This window comes from Ursus maritimus, unplaced genomic scaffold (genome assembly GCF_017311325.1).
Source record: "Ursus maritimus isolate PB19 unplaced genomic scaffold, ASM1731132v1 scaffold_24, whole genome shotgun sequence".
Classification (NCBI taxonomy): Eukaryota; Metazoa; Chordata; class Mammalia; order Carnivora; family Ursidae; genus Ursus; species Ursus maritimus.
In genome coordinates, this window is record NW_024424897.1 from 17424371 (window position 1) to 17448936 (window position 24566).

At 48.4% G+C, this 24566-nt stretch overlaps 1 protein-coding gene across 5 annotated transcripts in view; it reads left to right on the forward strand.

Moving 5' to 3' along the window:
- The first annotated feature begins 639 nt into the window (after positions 1–639).
- PLEKHM1 (pleckstrin homology and RUN domain containing M1) overlaps positions 640–24566 on the forward strand; it is a 46068-nt gene continuing 22141 nt past the window's right edge. For 2 of the 5 annotated variants that reach the window (XM_040640460.1, XM_040640464.1), the window contains exons 1-6: positions 640–745; positions 3449–3591; positions 6968–7056; positions 9081–9328; positions 10979–11605; positions 18898–19303. In XM_040640460.1, the coding sequence (XP_040496394.1) occupies positions 7009–7056; positions 9081–9328; positions 10979–11605; positions 18898–19303 (1329 nt within the window). In that variant the 5' untranslated portion in view covers positions 640–745; positions 3449–3591; positions 6968–7008. Of the gene's footprint in view, positions 746–3408; positions 3592–6967; positions 7057–9080; positions 9329–10978; positions 11606–18897; positions 19304–24566 lie in introns of all 5 variants that reach the window. The other 3 variants (XM_040640462.1, XM_040640461.1, XM_040640463.1) reach the window with 3 other exon arrangements.

Here is a 24566-nt window from a genome sequence, read left to right on the forward strand (position 1 = left end):
ACTTTTGACCTTTTGTTCCTCGTCCATCTGAAAGAGAAATGTCAACTCTACCAAGGAAAGCAAACAAACAACTACCTGGCTAGATGAGAATAACCAGACCCTTGAGCTTCGCGCCTTGGGACTGATTCAGGTTACCGGAGAAGGCCCAGGGCACCTAAAAGCGTTTCCTTGGCATAAGGTATGGTCAAAACACATATGCTTTCCCCCAGAACCGCCAAGCGGGAAGCACCACCTGCACTGATGCCCTCAGAGAGGGAAAAATTAGTCCGATTTTACAAGTGGGCGCCTTCCCCGCGGAAGGCCAAGAGACAGTCTCAATGTGACACAGACAGTGCTGTGGCCAGGCGAGGTCATGAACCCAGAAGCCAGCATCTAGTCTGACACAGACACTGCTAGAGGCGGACAGTAGGACACGTTCCGCCCGACGCTGGTGGCCTCGCCTAGTGGCCTCACCTCTTCGCGCGCACACCTCGGGTCATAGAGTCGCGAGCCTCCCAGATCACTCACCTGCTCGGGGTTTGCCAATTTGGGCTTGCGGAAACGCTGGCCCCGCCCCACGGCCCCTCCCGCCCTTCGATTGGCTCCGTGGGCTGGGGGCGGGGCCGGGCGCCGAACCGACGTGATGGCGTCAGGCTCCGCGAGCGCCGTTTCCTGTTGTCAGTGGCGGAGAGGCCGCAGCGTCGGGTCGGAGGCTTAGAGGCTGCAGCGGCCAGGAGTGCCCCCCGCCCGGTCCCCGCTCCCTCTGGTGAGTTCGGGGTCGGGTACGAGGAGGGCGAGAAGGGGCGGCGGGGCCGAGACGCGAACGGGCGGTGGGCCACCAGCCCTGTCCGTGATCCCAAACTCCTGGTTGCCTTGAAACTGTCCTGCTTTAGAGCCCTTTCTCTTCCCCGTGTAAGCCCCTCACCCCACCCCACTCGGACCCGAGCCTTCAGCCCGCACAGCCACTGTCGACCCGTCCCCTCCATCTTCTCCCGCCCGGGACCCGAGCCCAGCCCTTACCCCCACCCCCTCACCACTGGTGTTGCGTAAATGCAGCCATACTCTTGACCCCACGGTAGCCCAGTTCCAACCCCCAGCGCAGCCACATCCCTCCGCCTCCCTCTAACGCATCTCATCCTCACCCCTTAACCCCTTTGGCAACACCAGTGTTCCACGCCAGCCTCCTCTGATCCCCACCATTCTGGTTTTCCTCTTTTCTGGCTCAGCTTTCTTATCCCGGTCCCCCTGCTCAGCCCCCCCAAGGTCTACTCAGCCGTAACACCCCACCTCCACCCACCCTCATTTACTACCTACCACCAAAGCAGACGCTCTGTTGAGCTCAGCCCCTCTTCTTAATAACTCTGATCTCAGCCCTATCCTAAGTCTTACATGCATCTTCTGTCCTCACAGACTCAACCCCTAACTTCCTAGCCCACCACATACTTTCTTATCACCTCCAGCCATCCTGAGGACACTTCATCCCTAAGTCTCTGCTAAACTGCCCCCAACTCTTGCTGCCCCAGTTCTTACCACCCCCACCCAATCTTATTAAAATGAGGTCTCCATGTTTTCACCCCAACTCTGTGCCGGTTCTTCCCTTGACGTGGTCCCCATTTGATCTGAGAACTTAGTGCAGTCCCCTACCAACCCCACCTGCTGCCCCTCAACAGCCAAATCAAGGTGCTTTCTCAGAGCCGGGCAGCTGCTGAGGAGCTCGATGGGTGCAGGGCCTCAGATGGTAAATAAGTGCAGAGGAGTAGAGAGCCACCCTCTGTGGTTCAGGGGTTTTTCCTGGATGTCTGGTCCCCTGTACCTGTTGTCCTCAAGGTTTGTGTTTCTAACATTCATATGACATGACATGTGTTACCTGCTGAAATGGTAGGCATCATCCAAATACCTAGAAGGTGAGGGATGGCTACGCATTCAGCCTGGGACAGTGGAAACTTCTCACTTCCTTTTGGATGGTAATCTCTAGAAACTCAGAGGGTTCCCTATATGGGGTTGGCGGTGTTCACAGAACCATGTCCGTAATTTTTGTCCTGGCACTTTGAAAGGGCCCTCCCCCAGTGCTCCCCCCAGTCAGAGCTGATTGCAGATTAGTCCCAATACCGACCACAGGGAAACACAGTACCAGAGCTGATGTTACATGTTGTGAAGTGTATAGGGTCCTGGGGAGGCTGAGGCCTAGGTCGATTCAGTGGCTGTTGAATTGCTTCCCCTTTTTGTAGGTACTGGATCATTGAGTTTTGACCATTTTGAGGACCCATGAACTCAGAGAGCCAAGTTATCTCAAAGTAGCTACCCATTCTTGAGGCTCTCAGGCCCCATTGTTAACATTTATAATCTCCTGGGCTTTTTGGATGCACAGCCCGTCTTAGTTCTGGTGACCAGGCTCCAAAGGATTGGCCATTTCACAGCAATTATAAAGGGCCCCAAAGAGGACCCGTTGTCTTTGCTTGCCATTTATATTCTTCCTTCTTTGAAAGTTGAATGCCCTTCTACCTTCAGTATCCCCCTCCCCCCACTAAGGTGTGATATATCTGAAGGGTTTTCAGCCCATTGGCAGCTTGGTGTAATGGAAGGAGTTCCACAGTGGCCCTACCACTGAAAAGTTGATACCTCAACTTCTTACAGTCTGGAATGGAGATACCTGCCCTGAGCCTTTTTATTTTATTCATCTGTTCATTCAGCAAGTGTATTTTGAGCACCACTGTGTGTCATGCATTGTTCTAGGCACTAGAAATGCAATAGTGAATGAGTTGGACAAAGTTTCTGCTTTCATTCATGCAGAGTTTGGTCCTTGCTGGAATTCTAAGGGATGGGGGAGACACGGGGCACCTGGGTGGCTCAATTGGTTGAACGTCCGACTCTTGGTTTTGGCTTAGCTCATGATCTCATGGGTCTTAAGGTGGAGCCCCATGTCAGGCTCTACTCTGGCCACGGAACCTGCTTAAGATTCTCTCTCTCTCCCTCTGCCCCTCCTCCCACTCCTGTGTGTTCTCTCTCTCTTTCTCTCTCTCTCTCTCAAAAATAAATAAATCTTAAAAAAAAAAAAAAGAATATGGGGGACTTGGGTGTTGTTGGATAGGAGGAGGGAGGGAGGAAAGAAAGATACCCCGGGTTCATAGACCACATTTCTGGCCTCACCCACTAGCCTTTAGACTGGGAATCACGAGCTAGAAGTTTCTTGCCCTCCAGCTGGTATTCAGTTGCTTCAGAGGCCCAGTTGCCTTCACCCCCATACACACACACACCCCTCCCACCCCTCACAGGACCCTTGTCCAGAACGCCAACTTTCTTCAGGTGGACGGAGGTGCTGTTTTACTCACTCAGCACTCACATGTCTGAAGGATCAGCTGCCTTTCTGAATCAGAAGATAACTTTGTCATTCGTTTCCAACTGAAAACCCTGACTCATCACCTGGTACAGCAGCTGGAGAGCTTAAACACCAGCCTGTTGTTCTGCACAGCCAGGTGCAGGATCGGATTCAGGCGGTAGAGACGAGGCTGTCACGGATGGCGGGGAAGTCTCCAAGAACAGGAGGTTGCTGTTTACTGATGAATGGAGTGTTTCGAAAGCGGTGAAGCCAGGTCATCCATTTCTTCTTTTAATGTAAGTCTCATCTGAGCCCTTCTCCTCTTTTCATTCTTCCTTAGGCTCTGGAGGAAGTGTAATTGGAAGTATATAGAAGGCCATATAACAAAGAAAATCAACCAGGATGTTTCCTTCCTGTGTGTTGGAACATTTAAGAAAGGACAGTTCTGAAACCTGGCTACCATGGAAAAGACCTGCACTCCAGGGGGACTTTGGAGTATCTACAGGGCTGGTCTAGGAACAGGACAGTTCTTGAAAGCAAGCTCCCCTGATCTGAGCCAGGGGCACCATTGGCCTTTCTGGGAAGGTCGGGGTCCCAGTGCCTGTTTCCATTTATAAAACCAGCTATTGGAGATGTGGCACCTGAGTGTGTGGGGACTTCCCCCTTCGGTATGCTACAGGTCTGATGAGCAAGATTGTTTCTTGTTGGTTTTATGCCTTCTTTGATAAAATGGAGCTTCTGAAGGCGCCTGAACAGTCTATGAGTAATAAGTTTGCCTGCAGCTCTTTGAACCAAGGACCTGAGACAGTTTGATCTGGTGAAAGGCACAGAACTTGGAATGAGGGAACCAGAGAATTCTCTTACCTGAGGCCCATTTCTACTGAGCCTCAGTTTTCTCCTCTGTGAAATACGGGATAATCAGCCTCCTCTCACAGGATTGCTTTAAAAATTAAATGAGATTAGAGAATGAGATCCTGTGCCAGGGTGAATCAATACTGAGGGCCAGAGGTAGACTTAGGATGGCTTGGAGTTTCCTAAAGGCAGACACCACTCACCTTTTCTGCTCAACTGCTCTTGTGATGTTTGAAGCTCTCTATTTGCTCTCCAGCCTGGGTCTCCTGAAGAGACACCCCTCTTTGGTTTGGTTCTTGGTGTCAGTGAAGACTATTCCGAGGATAGGAAGTGAAGCCAGTCCCTTAGGATGGTAGATTGGGGGTCTGGGCCGCCCAGGAGCCTGCTGGAGTGCTGACCTAGCAGTCAGGAGACCCAGAGCCCAGAGATCTCATAGATTGTCACGTTCCTGCCTCAGAGCTGGTTTCCTGCCTCCCTGAGGCATTAGGGAACAGATAGGCCTCGGTAGGGTGCTTCGGCTTCTTGTAAAGAAAGGTGCGCCCTTAACTTTGGCCTGACCCCAAAGTCTCATTCTATTTTGTGAATTGTCAAGTGGCTGTTCTCCTGGATTTCTCTGCACTGTTGTCATTTTGTGGCTTTTCTGATATTTTGTTTTAGGCCACAGTTTTCTCCTATCTGGCCCTGCTCTGACCTCTCAGCATCTGTTGACTTTGTTTTTTTTAGCAGACCCTGACTTCACCACAGCACCCACTTACTGATAAGCCTCCCTTCCTCCAATGAATACTCTGTTATTTTCGGTTTGTTAATTAATGAGGCCTTAAGGGACCTACTATTCAAATTGTTGTGGCCCAAGTCATAAGGCTGGCAGAGAGAAGGGCAGTTTTGGAGCTTGAGGCTTTGTCTGGAAGGACAGGCCTGAAGGGAGGCCTTAGGCCTCTGGAATTACTGAAAGGGATTGGATGCCAGGGTCTTGGAGCCAGAGAACCTGGACTTGACCTGCAGGGCTCCATAGGGTAGCCTTGAAGAAACTTTGCCTCCAGGATCAGGCACCATTTCAGGAGGGACTCTGACTGCAGCCCATCCCCTTTTCCCATATCCCTGGTGGCCGAGCATGGAGCTGGTCTGCAGGGGAGGGTCCTGAGAACTCCAGGAGGGTAGGAGCCGGGAATGTGGTAAAGGGAGAGGCAGTCAGACAGGGGCTGTGGCCAGGGGGCCAGCGTTCTTCCCGGCAATCTGTCATGCGCTGACCAGGGCTGGTGCTGTGGGGGCCATCCCCCATGCACACCTACCTCCCTCTGTATGCCCTTCCTGAGGAAGGTTGGTTCTGGGTCCTGTTTACCCTCAGCCAGCTCCAGAGGCCAGGGCATAAATCAGAGCATCTAACGCCCTGCTGTTCTCCATGCTCCACTGTTCTCTGTTCGTCTTTCCCGCCAGGCTGACCTTGATGTTCCCTTGCGCCCCTCACCTGGGCCCCCAGCTGAAGAGCCCTCCTCCCAGACGCCCCTGCTCCCTCCCTACCCACCCCTTGGCCCTAGCTCACAATTGCCTCTTCCAGAAGGTTTGACATCATCCTAGTGGGAGGTGGTGGAGTCTGCCACTTACCAGCCCTGGAATCCTGGGAAGTTCCTTGACCTGGGTCAGCTTGTATTTCTCATCTGTTAGATCAGGATACTAAAACAGCCCTCCTAGGGTGGATAGGAGGAGTGCAAGAAGCAATATATGTAAAGAGTACAAAATCCATTCAGCATGCCTTGGTTTTATTAACTTCTTTGGGCCTTGAGTTTTTGAGAACAGAGACAGCGATGACCAGTTTTTTGGTTCCCCTCATGCTCGGCTGTGTAGTCACTAGAGATGTGTTTAGATGGGAAGGTGCTGGCGCCATCCTGGTCCATCCGAGTGGATGGGATAGGGCCAGGCCAGCCAGCAGCCCCCCTCGGGCTCAGGTTGAAGCCCTCCTACCTCACCCACCCCCCAGGAGGAAGCAAGTGCCCTGAGGGATTTAGCCTGAGGGAGTTACTGCAGCTTTCTGTGCATGCGCACTCAGGCCCTGGCAGCCTTGGCCTGTAGGTTTAGATGGCCACAAACACTAGGGTTGTAGACGCCGTTTCTCCTTAGTGCCTTCAGGCCCTGCGCTAGGCATTTTCCATATCCGTATGTCCATTAGAGAGGTCTGATACGGTGCCCCGGCATGCCTAGCTGGTTAGTGGCAAATCGGGAGTCAAACCCATTTCCCTTTAGACACATCCCTGTGCTGCTCCAGCTTAGACCCTGCGCCTGAAGGAGAAGCAGTTATGTAGTCAGAGAACCCTCCCTTTGGAAGCTGTTTCAGTTGTTCCTGTCCCTGTCAGCTGGCAGACACCGGACTGGGACAGGAGTCAGAGGGGGCAGTTGCAGGGCCCAGGCCCCGAATGTGAATCGTGAGCCCCTGCTTCCTGGTCCAGGTGGGCCCTTGGCACCTTCAGCTGCAGCATCCCCCTTGCACCCTTAGCTCCGTGTCTAAATCAGCCTTGCGTGCCCTGCTTTTCAGGCCAGCATTTGGTGTGGAATTCCAAGCCCTTTCCCTGCACTGCTTGGGCTGGACCCACCCACAGCACACAGGACTCCTCACCTCCTGAGATATGAGCCCTCAGATTTGTGTTTTTTTCCCCTCGTTTCCTTCCTTAAAATCCACTCTTAGCTTTTACTTTTGTATTCAAACGCCCTTCCATTGCAGTTTGAGGAAGATGGGCTGACCTCCTGCGGCCTGCTGGGGCTGGGGGGAGAATTGGCTGGGGGTGGTGAGCTGGAACTTGCTCATCTGGCCGCGATCTGTCTCTGCAGGTGTCATGTGATTCTCCGAGGGAGCTGCTGTGTGCGTGGAAATGCTCTCAGTGGTGGAGAATGGACTGGACCCCCGGGCTGCCATCCCGGTAGGCAGCAAGGGAGGCTCAAGGGTGGGGAAGGGTGCACGGGACAGCCATTTCATTGATTTTTTTCACTTCGAAATGAACGAGGACTGTCCAGAAAGCGAGGCCTCAGGTTGAGAAACTTATAACAGAAGAAGGCTGTGAGGACATCCTGCCCCTTCTAGAACATCTGATTGGTGATAAAATGGGAATTTACAAAAGATGATGGTGATTTAATATAGGCTACCTGAAGACCAAGGATTTCTCCAAAGAAGGCATACGTATGACCCATAAGTACATGAAGAGATGCCTAACATCATTAGACACTAGGCGAATGCATTCAAAATCCCAAGAGCCTTCTTCACACCCTCTGGGATGACGTAATACTAAGTGTTGGCCTTATAGAGACATTAGAACATTGCTGGCAGGAATGTCACATGGTGCAGCCAACATGGAATACAGTTTGGCAGTTCCTGAAAAAGTTCAACCCAGAGTTACACATGACCCAGCCGTTCCACCCCTAGGTCTGTACGCAAGAGAACTGAAGACTTACGTCCGCACAAACACTTGTGCATGAAGGTCCGTAGCAGCATTATAGCCCAAAAGTGGGAACAACCCCAACATCTATTAATCAGTGAATGGGTAAATAAAATGTGGGGTGTCCACACAGTGGAATATTATTTGGCAATAGAAAGGAGTGAAGTCCCGATACATGTAACAGTGTAGACAGATCTTAGAAATATGACAAGTGAAAGAAGCCAGACACAGAAGGCTGCACCCTGTATGACCCCATGTATACAAAATGTCCAGAATTGGTCAGTCCGTCAAGACAGAAGGTAGATGAGTAGTTGCTAGGGGTTGGGGGAGAGGCGACTAGGGAGTGACATGGTGTTTCTTTCTGAGGCGGTGAACATGTCTAAAAATGAGGTAGTGGCTGTAGTTTCACAATTCTGTGAATATACCCAAACCACTGAACTGTAGACTTTGAGTGAATTTTATGCTATGTAAATTAGGTCTCATTAAAGCTGTTGTAAAAAAAAAAAAAAAAAAAAGAACATTTGACTTTGCAGAGAACATTAACATGAACTGTTTGGGCTAAAATAAAAATAAAACAGTAAAATATTTATCCATAATCCTGTCAGCGAACAATTCAAACCAGTTTCTCTTCATTCCCTTCTAGTCCTTTTCCAAACACTTAGGTAATTTTGACACGCTTATATTATGACTGAACAGTCCTTATATTTCCAAAGGATTCTATATGTATGTATTTTATAATTTATTTACTAAGCAAACATTAACTGAGTACTTACAAGTGCCAGGCACCGTGCCAAGTGTCGAGGACACAAGGATGAATAAAAGACCTGTCCTGCCCTCCGGGTCGTCCCTGCAGTGCTGTGGTTCAGGAAGTATGCTTTCTGTTTAACGGACGAGGACACTAAGCTCAGCGAGGTTCACCGAAATGTCCGAGGGGACCCAGCTGGTGACCGGACAGCACTGACACTAACCTGGGCCTCTGACTGCCCCGTGGAGGCTCTTTCTCAGTGTAGACCATGCTCCCGTCTTTTTGTTCGAAAGCAGCACTTGTTGCCTCTTGGTGGGACCGTAGTCACATGAATAAGGTAGCCCGCTTCCCCGCTGCCCGAGGTGGCTTCCCCGAGCTTCTGTAGCTGTAACTGTGATGGAGCCCATATTTCAAGACAAGATTTCTGGCTATCAATTCACTGAAGTTCAGTTTCTTTTGTTGTTGTTGTTGTTGTTGTTTTCCTTTGAAGTTCGGTTTAAAAAATAGAACAGAACAAAAATACACAAATATCTTTGAAAAAAAAATATATATATATATATCAGTACCCCTGCCTGGGTGGTGTAAGTGTGTGATTTTCCTTTTCTTCTCTATGCTTTGTCTTTGTTTTCTATAATTAGCTTGTGTGAGTTTTGCTGTACAGACACACACATAGGCGCGTGCACACGTGTGGGTGCGTGTGTATGTGGCGCTAAGCCGTCACGTTGCAGGATCGTCTAATGGCTGTGTTACATCTGACGCTGTCTAGGTCATCAAGAAGAAGCTAGTGGGATCAGTGAAGGCGCTGCAGAAGCAGTACGTGTCCTCGGACACGGCGGTCACCAGCGAAGACGGAGATGCCAACGCCATGTGCAGTGCCCTGGAGGCCGTGTTTATCCACGGCCTGCACGCCAAGCACATCCGAGCCGAGGCTGGAGGGAAAAGGAAGAAAAGCGCCCACCAGAAGCCTCTTCCTCAGCCTGTCTTCTGGCCCCTTCTGAAAGCCATCACCCACAAGTGAGATTAGCTGGGCAGGTTTTGCTGTGGGGAGGAGCTTCCGAGTGGGGGCCGTGGGGCTCTCCCTCGCCAGCTGTACGGGAAAGCAACAGAGACACTGTGTTCTAGAACAGAGATGGGTGAGGTAGGGGTTGTTGTTAGACCAAGCCTCAGGAGCCCCCAGGCGGTGGCTGGGGCTGCTGCACGCCCCCGCCGGTCCCCCTTAGGAGCACCGTTACCGCACCGTGGCAAACTGAGGTGGTCGCAGCAGAGAATGTGTGGCCTGCAAAGCCTAAAATCTTCACTCTGTGGCCTTTTACAAAAGAAGTTTGCTGACCCTGCCTTAGAATGTTTGAACATCTATGTTGCTAAATATTATACTCATTACAAGGTGTGGCTTTTTTTTAAAAAAGTGGAATCCAGATCATCTGACTGTTCACCCTGGGACGGTTGTCTCCGTGGCCCGGCCACGGACCGCCCAGGCTGAGGCACCAGTAGCTGGCACTGTGCCTCTAAGGGCTACTTAATGCCACCTTTGGCCCGAGGTGCCTTGTCAGTCTCTGTCTTCCCTTTCCTGCTGACTGCCGCTCCCCTATCTCAGGTTCCTACCCCACTCCTGGGTGACGGTGGCTTTCTAAGTGCCCTCCTTATCTCGTTCTGTCTTTAGCCCAGTCAGCTGAAGCTAACCAGGGCTCATTCACTGAGCCCCGCGGAGCACGGTCTGCACTGCCACGGGCGAGACACGCGCAGGGCACCGTGGTAGTCAGAGGAGGGGAGTTTACGTCAGATCAAGGATTCAGGAACTCAGTTTGGTACATGTGGGATCTGGTCTTATCCAGAGCGGCCCACCAAGAAGGCTGCATAACTGTGGTCAAGTCACTTCCCTGTGCAAAAACCCTCAGGCTCTCCAGTGCTAGTCTGGAGTCTGATTCACTAGGTTGGGGCCCCAGAATCTGTATCCTGACCAAGTTCCCAGGTGATTCCGATGCGCAGCCAGGCGTGGGGACCACTGGCCCGCTTTGCCTCACCAGTCGGATACTCAAGACCCTGCATTACTTGACTTCACAACCCAATCCCCCACTCTTCCTCCCCGTGTTGTAACCGGAGTGCTCGCCACTTCTGGTACAGAGCTGTCGCCTTCCTACCCATGGTGCCTTTTTTCTGTCAGTCCTTTGTGCCTAGAAAGTTCTCCTTCCGTTTTCGCCTCTTGAAATCCCTCGCAGCCCAGCTCACATACTCCCTTTTCTATGGCATTTTTCTTACTGAGACCTGGAAATGATTGCCTACTCCCAGCCCAGCTCTACTGACAACAGGGTTCACCTCAGTGTGCCTGTGAAAGGTGGTTACCTGGATTGAGGGCAGGACCATGTCTTTACCCTGTATCTTCACAGCTCCAAAAACCTTGCAATTAGGGGCTCATCACATGTGTGCTGGATGAGCACATGATGTCAGGGGCCCCCAGGTAGTTGTAATGAAAATGGCAATTATCCTTCATGGCAGCAGCCTCAAAAAGTTGGGGGTTATAGCTTAATATTTCTAAATTCCCCGTAGAGCACTATTATCCACGATTTTTCAAGCCTGTATGTTTGGGCAGTCGTTATTATGGGCTCTTGCTAACCAGTGGGTGAAACAAGACCTCAGTGGTAACAAGCCTGTCCTCCCCATCCCCAGACACATCATCTCGGAATTGGAGCACCTGGTCTTTGTGAGCACGGACGTGGGCCGCTGCCGGGCCTGGCTGAGGCTGGCGCTCAACGACGGCCTGATGGAGTGCTACCTGAAGCTGCTCCTCCAGGAGCCGGCCCGCCTGTGCGAGTACTACCAGCCCACAGCCCTGCTCCGAGACGCCGAGGAGGGGGAGTTCCTCCTCAGCTTCCTGCAGGGACTGACATCCTTATCCTTCGAGCTCTCCTACAAGTCTGCCATCTTAAACGAGTGGACGCTTACCCCGCTGGCTCTCTCCGGCCTCTGCCCGCTCTCTGAGCTCGACCCCCTCACTACCTCTGGGACAGAACTACAGCGGAAAGAGTCTCTGGATTCGATTTCCCATTCCTCAGGCTCGGAGGACATCGAAGTCCAGCACTCAGGCCACAAGATCCGACGGAACAGGAAGCTCACGGCCTCCTCCCTCAGCCTGGACACGGCCAGTTCATCCCAGCTGTCTTGCAGCCTAAACTCTGATAGCTGCTTACTCCAAGAGAATGGCTCCAAGAGTCCAGACCATTCTGAGGAGCCCATGTCCTACGACTCAGACCCGGGGACAGCAAATGCTGAGGATTCAGACCCATCTCTGCAAGAGTGAGTGCTCCTCCCCCACTCTCTTCCTTCCTTCCTCCACCTCTTCCTCTTTTGAGTCTCCCTTCCTATAGCATGTGACTGCCTGTCACTGAGCACTGACCTCTGTAAGGGCATAAAGAAAAAGGGGACATCGTCTCTCTTCCTCAGGGACTGGAGTTGCTGAGACCTGTAACTGGAGGCCACATGGGGCAGTGAGGAGAATGGATTTAGGTAGGGCTCAGAGCTGGGTCAGGCTCCATCCAGTGCTGGCGCTGGGTGAACTTCAGCAGGTCACGTCATTTCTGAGGCACAGTGTAAAATACTATTGCCTCTAGAGGGAAGGAAGCTAACAGTTTGGGGTTATACTTACAACTTCCAAAAAATGCCGTGAAGCATAATGGATAAGGCTCCTCCTCTGCGACCTCCCAGAAGGCCTTGGAAGGGCACAGACCCTGAGCGATGCCTGGAGGAGATGGTAGACAAAGGGGCCAAGCAGGGTTGTGGAGGGAGAGTCTGTGGAACAGTGAGGGGAGCCTGGACAGAGCCTTCTCTTTAAAACATTTTTTTTAATTTGAGTATAGTTGATGCACAATGTTCTGTTAGTCTCAGGTGTGCAACGTAGTGATTCACCATTTCTGTGTGATGCCCTGCTCGCCACAGCAGAGCCTTCTTCATCCAGGCTTTTTACCAGTAATTTTTGAATAGATAATCTGTTTTTATGGTTAGAAAAAGTCTAAAACGTATATGGTGAGAAATCTTTCACACTTCTGTCACCATAATTATTAATTCCTTACATTTTTTTCTGATGTTTCTAAATGCATTTCTAACAAATATGAATGTACAGATTTTTAAAATGCTTTTTATTTCTTATCCTTGCCCCCTTTCCCACAAAAGCTATTCTAAATACACTGTTTGACACCTTGTTTTGGAAGAGATCATATCAGAGTTTTTGTTACGGAGTGTCCTATCAGAGCTGCTTTATTTTTTTTTTATTGCATATTTTTCCATCGCTGGCTAGTTTATTTAATCAGCCCTGTATTTAATGGGCATTGGAGTTCACTATTTCTATAAATAACCTCGTGTATGTTAGTCTTTTAATTCTATGCAAGTAACTCTGTTCCGTAAATTCCCAGAAACAGAATTGCTGAGCCAAAGGATACCTTAATGTGTGATTTTCACAGATATGCCTAATTACCCTCCGTCAGGGATGTACCTTTGTCCTCTCAGCCTTGTCAGCAGAAAGTATTATCAAACTTTTGGATATTTGCTCATCTAATAGGTAGAAAATGGTAAATTTTATTAAGCACTTCAGCCAGACCCATGCTCCCCCAGCCTGTGTTTAGGACCTTCTTGTCTGCTTCTGGGTGCCCCCACCCTCTTGGTTCAGGCCTTTACAGGGTTCCCAGCCGGTGCAGGAATAACACCAGATCGGGTGCCAGTGTGGACTGGCTTGCAGTGGATCTGATTTCAAGCTCTATTCCACCACTTGCAAGTTCAGTAACGGCTGGCAAACTGCTGACTCTTTCAGGTTGTTTCTTCATCTTTAAAATGGAGACTTCCATGGGCCGCCTGGGTGGCTCAGTCATTAAGCTTCTGCCTTCGGCTCAGGTCATGATGCCAGGGTCCTGGGATCGAGTCCCGCATCGGGCTCCTTGCTCAGCGGGGAGCCTGCTTCTCCCTCTGCCTCTGCCTGCCCCTCCCCCTGTTTGTGCTCTCTCTCTCTGACAAATAAATAAATCTTAAAATGGAGACTCCTTCACAGGGCTATCTGAAATCAGATCAGATGCCTGGGAGTGAGTTGCACATGTAACAGCATCTGGTAGAGCCCTGAAGTGACTTCTGGGCACTGGGCACGTTAGATAGAACTTTCAAACATCAAACAGAGGAATTTAGATAGAACATGCTGGAAAGGAGCAATCCCCACCTTTCTGCTGGGCTGGTGGCGTGACTTAGGTTCGTTCACCTGTCTGAGCCCAGGTTCGTTCACCTGTCTGAGCCCTTCGTTCTCTCTCCCTCCCCCCACAGGCCAGCCATGTGTCTTCGTCATGTGTCTTGCTTTTATCTTTCATGAATCTTGTGATTGGAAAACTCCAGCTTCAGGTCACTGAGTCAGTGACTGTCCACCCTGTGTGGGAAGTGTTGTCCTGGCGTTACGGAAGAACTCGAGGCAAGAGGGTCAGGGCGTACAGACCAGCGCGGGGCAGTGGTGCGAGGAACCAACACACACTGGGAGCTCACAGATGCACAAACACACACCGAGCACCGTCGCGGTGAGAGCCAGGCTTGAAGGCCGTTGTTTGTGCAACCCCAGATGCCAGCCCCTCTTAGAGGGTATGTCTTAAGAGTAAAGACTTTCATTGACCTTTCAGAGTTCTCCTATTTTTATTATATTACTTCAATATTTGTAACTTAAAATTAGGCATAAATACCGTGGGCTTAAAACTCCTCCAACTGTAAAATCAAAACATTGACAAATTAAACATAAAGTACAAAACACGTAATATTCCAAATGAAATGATTAATAGCAAATTGCAGTTTGCTTTGTGAACGGAGGATTGATGCCCTGAATAGATTCTTTTGCGTTGGCTGGGTCTGAATCATAGTGATCACTGAGAAGCACGACTGCAGTCTAGTGGTTAGGAACGTGGAGTCAGGAGCCAGACCGCTGGAGTCTTCCATTAGCCGGCTTCGCGTTTATTCAGCCTATCTGACACTGATGTTCTCATCTGCAAAATGGGGATAAGAATGCGAGGGAGAATTAATAAGGTATGTAAAGTGCTCAGAGCAGTGCCAGACACAGGGTGAGTGTTCGATAGGTGGTGTCCTTGTCATTTTACTACTGGCGTCCCTGTGATGTCGGTTCTCCTACTACCTGTCTCAATACACACAGCTGCAAAACCGTGGTTGGCAGTATTTGTCAAAAGTCGTTGTCATAAGGCCTTCTCTTGGGGGAAATGATTCTTCGCACATGCAGCCCTCCGCTGTGCCTTTATGAGCACCCCTGACCGCGAACGGTGCAGGTCCACATGCTCAGGAGAAGCGCGGGCTCGGAATCTCTTGGCAGGGCTGTGTTATGACGTGGTCATCCCGATCCTCCGGCCCATGCTTTTATTTATTTCACACCTACACCTCTACGTACACATATATACAGATGTATAGAATGCATCTTTTTTTCCCCAGTGTCTTCTAAATGAAAGCACAAAGTTCTAGAATTTTTGAATAGACAGTTTTTGAAAAACAGTGCCCAGTGGGGCGCCTGGGTAGCGCAGTCGTTAAGCGTCTGCCTTCACTCAGGGCGTGATCCTGGCGATCTGGGATCGAGCCCCACATCGGACTCTTCCACTGGGAGCCTGCTTCTCCCTCTCCCACTCCCCCGGCTTGTGCTCCCTCTCTCGCTGGCTGTCTCTCCGTCAAATAAATAAATAAAATCTTTAAAAAAAAAAAAAGAAAAGAAAAACAGTGCCCTGAGCTGGACAGAACAAAAGTGTATGGACTGCAGTGGTTTTAGTCCAATGTTGCATTTTCTTCAAAGGTTTTGAAAATTTTCTTTTGCCTTTCCTTCAAAATCTCAACTCTTAAAAAAAAAACAAAAAAAAAAAAGAACAAAAAAAAAACCCTCTAGGACTTTTTTGCACTTGATGTATATGTCTCTCTTACTCTCTTTGGGTCCTGGCGGCCAGCACTGATTCTGGTGAGGCTCTGTGAACTTGATTTCACCTTGGCCTTGGCGTTGATTTGGCAGAAGCTCTGCTTTATCACACAGGCTTCTTGCTGCTGGGTGGCATTTCTTTATTCCAATACGCAGTCTACTCTGTCATTAAAATTTGTCTAACAGATGAGGATTCATTGATCATTGATAACCATTTTGGTAATGCTAGTGAATATTTCCATAATTCTGCTCCTTTCCATACATTTTTATATTCGGGTCCATGGAGGCTAAGCAGTCTTACCAGTGATGATAAGAAGCCACAGTAACAGATTGAGGTTAATGTTTATTGAGTGCTTGCTTTGTGCTAGACACCCTACTAAGCAGTTTACCTGTGTTCTCTCACGTAGCCTTGAGCACGGTCCTAACAGGTGGGTGCTGCTACCATGCATGTTTTACAGGGAAGGGAATGAAGTCCATGAACTTTAGGAACCTACGGGGGGCCACAGCAGTGTGCCAGCCAAAGCCAGGACGCTGGAGCCCTGCTGTAAATCAGTCACCACCCCAGTTCTCAGGACTCCACGAGCAGCTGGGACCTCACAGGGACCATTTGTCAAAAATCTGCCTCCCTAGTTCATCTCAGAATGGCCCCATTCCATCACAATAGTTTGGACACACGCAGTTGGTTAGCAAATGTCCCTCCCTTGTCTGCCTGTGGAGACTACCCCTTTGTGTCCAGAACCCACGAGTGCCTCAGTGCCTGCTCGCTGCAAGCTGTACTCTTGGCTTCTCATTGGCCTGTTTTCAGAGTGAGCCTGAGAGCAAGAACCAGCATCCGCCTGCCTCCCCCCATAACTAGTCCACCAACACATTTACACCTTCTTCTGATAGGTCACCTCCTTGTTTGTTGAGCTATGATTCACCTACCATGAAAGTCACCATCTTAAAGTGTCCAATTCGGTGGGTTTTGGTATATTCACAAGGCTGTGCAACATCACTACGGTATCATTGAAGAACGCATTCATCACCCTGTAGGAAACCCCTTACCCTTTAGCTATGGATTTAGCTATTCTGGACATTGAATATAAATGGAATCGTATGTGGCTTTTTGTGACTGCTTTCCTTCACTTAGCATGTTTTCACGGCTCATGCATGTTATAGCATGGGTCATGGCTGAATAATATTCCGTTGTGCGGATATACAATTTGTTTATCTGTTCTTCAGTTAGGGGACATTTGTTTTATTCCTACTTTTTGGCTACTATGAATAATATGGCTGTGAACATTCATGTACAACTTTTCTGTGGGCATTCTTTTAATTCTCTTGGGTATCTACCCATGAGTTGAATTGCTGAGTCATATGGTAACTCTGTGTTTAACTTTTTGAGGAACTACCAAACTGTTCTCCACAGAAGCTACCATTTCACATTTCCACCAGCAGTGTGTCAGAGTTCCATTTCCTCTACATCTTTGCCAACACTTGTTATTCTCTGTCTTGTTTTATTATAGGCATCCTGGTAGGCATAAAGGTTTTTTTGGTTTTTTTGGGTTTTTTTTAATGTTTTTTTATTATGTTAGTCACCATACAGTACATCCCTGGTTTTTGATGTAAAGTTCGATGTTTCGTTCGTTGCATATAACACCCAGTGGGGCATAAAGTTTTGATTATGGTTTTGATTTTTATTCCGCTGCTGTTTAATGGTTTTGAGCATCTTTTCATGTACTTGCTATCCATTTGTATACCTGTAGAGAAATGTCTCTGCAAATCTTTGCCCACTTTTCTTTTTTAAAAATTTTATTTATTTATTTGAGAGAGAGAGGGCAGAGAGCACAAGCAGGGAGATGGGAGGAGGCAGAGGGAGGGGCAGAAGCAGACTCCCCACTGAGCAGGGAGCCCCATGCAGGGATGGATCCCAGGACCTCAGGATTATGACCTGAGCTGAAGGCAGATGCCTAGCTGACTGAGCCACCCCGGAGCCCCTCCTTTGCCCATTTTTCAGTTGGATTATTTGTTCTAGTACTATTGAATTGTTAAGAGCTCTGTATATTCTGGATACTAGACCTTTATCAGATATATGATAATACTTGCATATAAGATATGCAGATTTTTTTCCTATTCTGTATGTGGTCTTTTTACTTCCCTGACAGTATCCTTTTGAAGCACAAAAGCATTTAGTTTTGATGAAGTCCAACTTAACCTATTTTTTATTGGGTGTTTATCCATTGAATGTCATAAAAGAAACCATTGCCTGATCCAAAGATTTATACCTATTTCCTTCTAAGAGTTTTATAGTTTTAGCTCTTAACCTTTAGGTCTTTGATCCATTTTGAGTTCATTTTTTTATATTGTGTGAGATAGGAGTGTGGCTTCATTCTCTTGCATGGGACTGTTCACTTATCCCAGCACCGTTTGTTGAAAAGACTGTTCTTCCCCCACTGCAGTGTCTTGGGTTGAAAATCAGTTGCCCATAAATGCATGGGTTGGTCACCAATGCTTGACTAGCTAGCATGTCCTGAAATGTTGTTTAGGGTTTTGACGTTGTACATAAGAGCAGCGCTCAGCCAGAAGACATCAAGTTCTGAATTCTAAAATCCTCATTTCCGTAAGCTGACATCAAGGGGAGTTTGACGTATCTTCTGACCCGGTCTAAGCCATTAGGGCAGATAGGGGCGATCTCTTGGGCCCAGCTGGCTTTGTTGCCACATGAACTTGCATTTGCCCATGACATCCTCTCCTGGGTTCCTAAGCAGAGGAGACAGCAGGTAGGTTTACTTCAGAAACAGAACTTGGATTCTCAGAAGCCTCAGGAGAAGGGGGTGCAGCCCCTAGCCAGTGCACATTTTAGAAGGCCCAGGAGTATGTTTTCATGTGTGTGTGCATGAATGTGTGCACAAAGGCAGTAACACTGGCTCCTTGCATTCCCTGTGCACCCCTGAGAGGCAGGAAGAGCCAGTCCCATTGGAGGAGTAAGAGGGTCCACACCCCGTGTATACCTGTGCACACACTCATGCCTGATCTCCGGGGTACACTGTTCTCTGGAGGCGGTTCCTGGGAACGGCAGGCTTCTCTGACCCCACATATAGCCTGGCTCTGAGGCGGCCCAGCCCTTGCACCTCACCCCGACCCTGCTGTCCAGTTACTGTTCCAGGAACAGAGTGGGTTCTCACTTCCCCTAAGTCCATGTCCCGGGGGGTGCGTTCGTGGTGCCTCAGCCGCTTGTGCTGTTGGGGAGCCCCGCTCTGAGGCACTGTTCCCCGGGGCTTTGCCCCCGCAGCTTGAGGAAACGGTTGCTCACCCAGCTGGCCACGTGGCTGAGCAAGCTCTCCAGGCCCGCAGTAGCCTGTTCAGAAAGCAAGAGCAAAGGACAGCCCCTTTCCCTTCACATCAGTCCTTTCCTCCGCTTCGTGAGCTTTTGCACTGGAGATCCTGGGAGCCCGGCTCACTCGGCACCCGCTCTGCCTAGGTCCCCACTGCGGAGAAATTTCGTGAGGCGAGTCGGAGGAGGACTGTGCGGAGGCAGGGGAGCAGCGGATGATGCGGAGGGCGTTGTTGGTTTTGTTTCTGAAATCACAAAACAGCAGTTTTCCATTCTTACCACTGCCCCGGTAGCCTTGGGCATTCTCACGGGCAACCTGTCACACAGGTGTCTTTGTTTAAAACCTTCTAGGGTGTTGTCGGAATTCAGCAAAGCTCAGGTGAACTCTGTGCCAGCCAACGGACTGAGCGGAGAAGCGGAGATTGCCATGGGGCGGGCCTCACGCTCCCTCCCCGGCCCGGAGGCCAGCATGCCCAGCCTGTGTGATGTGCCCGCAGAGCCCCTCCCGGCCCAGGCATCCCCTGCGACTCAAGACGGGCACCGCCAGCAGGAGCCGCCCGCGCCGGCACCTGGCGCCCTGGGCTTGCAGCAGTCAGGCACTGCCCACGCTGGCCCTTCGGGAAGCGCTTCGGCCCAGCCGCCTGCCAGTCCTGTGCGAGAGGCGGCCAGAGCAGAGGGCCAGGGGAGCGGCCAGCAGAAGCCCCCGGAGGATGACGGAGCTGCGCGGAGCCTTGGGGTGTCCTCACCCACCAGTCCAGTGAGTGTGCACGCTTTTCAGGGGGCGGCCTTGGGGAAACGTCTCAGAGCTGGGGCAGGGTATCTCCAGCTCTTGACCCCGAGCGGTCTCTGCCTTCTCCTCATCAGCCCCTCATGTCTCTTGGCCAGTGTGAGCCAGGCACTGTGCCAGTCCCTTCCCGTAGGTGTCTCTTGTCATCTCACATCGACCCCGTGGAGAAGATCATTCTCATCTGACTGTAGGCTCTGCTCTTAACCTCTGCTTCACCTCACTGAGCCTTGGTTTCCTCCTTAGCGCTTGTTATTTTTAAATTTGTATTTTCTAAAATATCAGGCTTTGAGAATACTCATCTTGCAACATGAACCAGACTTAGAACTAACTGTCCAATATGGCAGCCATGAGCCACATGTGGCTGCTGAATGAGCACTTAAAATGTGGCTAGTCCAAAATGAGATAAGCTGTGTAAAATAAACACTGGATTTTGAAGACTTAGTATGAAAAAAAGAATGTGAAATAGCTCAATAAATTTTTATTGATGACATGTTAAAATGAAAATATTTTTGATATATTGGGTTTAATATATTATCAAAATTAATTTCACCTGTTTCTTTTTACATTTTAAAAATGTGGCTAGTAGGACATTTAAAATGACACACGTGACTGGAATTCTATTTCCGTTAGGCAGTGCTGTTCTAATATAAGTCAGTCTACTTTGTTAATAACCCGAGGGAAGCCAGCCCTGGGAATCTTCTGGGCAGAGCCGTGGGTCAGAGGCTTGAGAACTATCGTCAAAGCTGTGGACCCAAGCTCTTTTGCCATTTCACATTTGTTCTTGTGTCATGAACAGCCCGGATCGGAAGTCGTATGCCTGTGTGCACATGGACACACAAAGCCCCAAGTTTATCCCAGCTGCTGTCTGGGGTTCATGTTGGGAGATAGTCTTGCTTTTTCAGCTCCATCCATGCGCATCTCTCATCTGGCCTATAGCTTCCAGATCCTATCCTCAGGATGGGGCCAAGGCCGTGAAATAGAATAGACACATACACACACACACACACACACACACACACACACCCTTTTTTCTAACAGCTTTTTTGAGATATAACTCACATACAACATAATTCACCTAATCGAAGTGTGTAATTCCATTTTTTTCATATATTCGCAAAGTTGTGCAACTATCACTACAATCTAACTTGAAAACATTTTCATCCCCCATCAGAGAACCCCCTTGCCATTAGCTGTGACTCCCCATCCGACTCTCCTTCCCCTGGCCTCACTCCTCTCATCCCCTGGCAACGACTAATCTCCTTTGTCTATAGATTTGCTCTTCTGGATATTACATGAAAGTGGAATCATGTAATATGTAATCTTTTGTGACCGGCTTCTTCCAACTAACATATCATTTTCAGGATTCATCCCTGTTGTAGCCTGATCTGTACTTCAGCGAGTAATAATTCATTGTAGATTCCGTTGCATTAACACGTTACATTTTATTTTGTCCTTCATCAGTTGATAGACATTTGGTTTTTGCCCCATTTTTTGGCTATTACCAATAATACTGCAGAGAACATTCATGTACAAGTTTTTGGTGGATATATATTTTTAATTGTGTTGGGTGCATACCTAGCAGTAGAATTTCTGGGTCACATGGTAACTCTATATTTAACCTTTTGAGGAACTGCCAAACTGTTTTCCAAAGCAGCTACCCCATTTTATATTCCCACCAGCAGTGTTTTCCTCTACATCCTCACCAACAGATCTTATTGTCTCTGTAAAAATTGTTATTACAGCTATCCTAGGGGGTGAGGAGTAGTATCTCATTATGGTTTTGATTTGCTTTGCTTTAATGACTAATGATGTCAAGTATCATCTTTCTATGTGCCTTTTGGCCATTGTATATCTGCATTGGAGAAATGTCTACTCAAAACCTTGGCCCATTTTTAAATTGGATTTTTTTAATCTTTTTATTATTGAGTCATAATAGTTCTTTATATATTTTGGATTCTATACCCTTTTTAGATGTAATCAGCAACTATTCTCTCCCATCCTGTGAGTTGTCTTTTCACTTTCTTGGTGGTATCATTTACAGCACAAATGTTTTCCATTTTGACATCGTCCAATTTATCTGGTTTTTTCTTTCGTCATTTGTGCTTTCGGTGTCGTATCTATGCCCATTTCCTAATTCAAGGTCACAAAGATTTGCTCTTATGTGTTCTTCTAAAACTTTTATAGTTTTAGCTCTTCTGTTTAGATCTATGATCCATTTTGAGTTGGTTTTTGTATATGGTGTAAGGATGGGGTCCAGCTTGATGCTTTTGCATATGGATAGCCAGTCGTACTAGCACCGTTTGTTAAAAAGACTATAATTTCTTCCTTTAGAAGGTTTTTGAGGAGTGATGTAAAGTGATCCTCAGTACACATCTCAGTGAATAATTATTACGTGATGTACAGTCTGTAACCACCACCCAGATTAAAATATAGACCCTTGGGTCCTGGGATCGAGCCCCTCATCAGGCTCCCTGCTCAGCGGGCACCCTGCTTCTCCCTCTCCCTCTGCCTGCCACTCACCCTGCCTGTGCTCTCTCTCTCTCTCAAATAAATAAAATCTTTTTAAAAATAACATTTTAAAAAACTAATAAATAAATAACATATAGACACTTTCCAGCCACCAGAACACTCTTTCCTGCCTTCTACCATTGTTCCCCTGCAAAGGAAGCCTCCATCCTGACCTCTAGCCCCATAGATTCATTTTTCCTGTTGTTGAACTTCATTCATATCATTGGAATCATACAATATGTACTCTTGCTTCTTTCACTGAGCATTTGTCTGTGAGATTCACCTGTGCATTTAGCATGAGGCTGTGGTTTGTTCTTTTCCATTGTTCTGTAGTATTCCATTGTAAGACTGTATCCTAGTGCACCTATCCGTTCTCCTGCTAACAGACATTTGGGTTGTTTCCAGGTTTTGGCTATTACGACGAAAGCTGCTGTGAACAGTCTTGCACTGTCTTTCGGTGAACCTCTGTATTCATTTCTGTGGGTATATATCTAGGAATGGAATTGTCAGGTCATTGGGTAGGCATATGTTTACCTTTAGTAGATACTGCCAAGCATTTTCTAACAGGGCTTGTGCTGACTTGTACTCACACTAACAATACGCGAGCATTTTCATTGCTCTTTATCCTAGCCAGTGGTATCATCAGTCTTTTTACTTTTAGCCACTTTAAAAGGTTTGTAGTGGTATCTCACCATGGTTTTTTTTGTTTTTAAGATTTTATTTATTTGAGAGAGAGCACGTGAGCACGTGCTAGCCGGGTTGGGGGGGGCAGAGGGAGAGGGAGGGTCTTAAGCAGACTCCTCGGTGAGCGCAGAGCTGGATACCAGGCTCGATCCCAGGACCCTGAGATCGCAACCTCAGCTGAAACCTAGAGTCGGATGCTTAACCCCCTGCACCACCCAGTCGCCCCTCACTGTGGTTTTAATTTGCATTTCCCTGATGACCAAAGATTTTGATACCTTTTCGTTTCCTTATTGGCCAGTCCTCTTTTGGAAGTGTTTAAGTCATTGTTTCATTCTTAAATTGAGTTGTGTGTATTTTCCTGATTTATTTGTAGGGGCTCTTTATGTATTATGGATAGGTCTTTCATTGGAGAAAAAAATACATAGCATATATACATATAGCAAATGTCTTCTTTGAGTCTATGGCTTGCCTTTTAAATCTCTTAATGGTGTCTTTTATGGAATAGAAGTTCTTGGTTTTAATGATCTTCAATTTATCGATCTCTCTGTGGTTAATATGTTTTGTGTCTATTTTTAAAACTCTTCGTCTACCCAAAGCTGTGAGGCTCTGAAAACCCGTGTATTTTCATCTAGAGGCTTTACTGTTTTACCTTTTGCAATTAGGTTTATGATCCCTCTGGGATAAATTTTTGTGTATGGTGTGAGGTAGGAGTCAAAAGTCCTATTTTTCCATATGAATATATGATGGACCAACACCATTTATTGACTGACTTTATAAATCATGTCACTGTATAAGTGAAGGTCACATTCTTCATTTTTACTATCCTGAAGATTGCATCAGGGCCCAGAATATCACAGAATATCACAGGGTCAAGTTATGAGCAGATGACTGTCACCACACTCTGATCAGCGAAGAAGAAAGGCTCCGCAGCCCCTGGCTTGAGCTGGCAGCAGAGGGCTGTCCCTAGGGTGTATGGCTGTGTGCCCCAGCAGGGCTCCACAGAGTGGCATTTACCAAGTTGAGTTCACTCCTGTCCAGGATCTGACTTGTCTTGCATTGGCTCAGACATCCTGTCTTGCCGGGGTCTGAGAGCTAATGGGACAGGGCAGCTTGTCACCCAAACTCCTCCTCTGCTCACCAAGTGTTGACTCTGTGGCCTCCTTGCAGCTTCTGACAAAACAAGCTCCTTCCAGCCCCAGGCTTTTCCATTGGCTGTTCCATCTGCCAGGACCCTTGCCTGGCTTGCTCGTTTTCCTCGCCTTTGTCTCTGCCTTTCCTGAGCACCCTGCCTCACAAAGTACCGTCCCCAGAGACTCCCTTTCCCATTTGCCTGCTTTACTTTGTTTGTAACACTCATCACCGTGTGAAATAATATTGTCTCTCAGTTTGTCTACTTGTTTATTTTCTGACTCTGGACTTGAATATCAGCTCCATGATATGAAAGAATGTGTCTGCTCCCTTCTGTAATGTTAGCTCCGAGCACTGTACCTGGGAGAGTAGAGGCATAATTAATAGTTCTCGAACTCTCCAGAGATTCTCGAGATGCTAACTTGTAAGTTTACACTGAGAAGTTCGCCATCAAGTGCTTGGGGTGGGCAGGTTGGTCTGACCAGGGTAGGCTCTGCCTCCCTGCAGGCCTCACGGGAGTCGAGTTGCTCAGAGTCACAGGACCCACTCAGTAGATAGCCTCTGGGCCCTGCTGTGCAGCCCGCCTGCTCGCGCTGGCCCGGTGGACCGCCAGCCTTTGGACAGGGTGGTGCCCTGCCCTGTGTGTCACCTCTGTAGTTCTCTTCTTTCTGTGCTTCTGGCACTTAGTCACTGCTATTTATTTGACACTTGGGTGGCATGGGGTGGACAGTGCAGGGAGTAGAGGGTGATCACTGTCAAGTTGTATAACCATGAGAGCCATTCAGTCTTTCTTTAAAAAAAAAAAAAAAAACATTATTTTAAATTCACTCAACACAAAGGCTCTGCTCTGGGCCAAGCACCATGCTTGGTACAGTGATGGAACAGGATGGAAAAGGGCCCTGCTCCTTGGGGA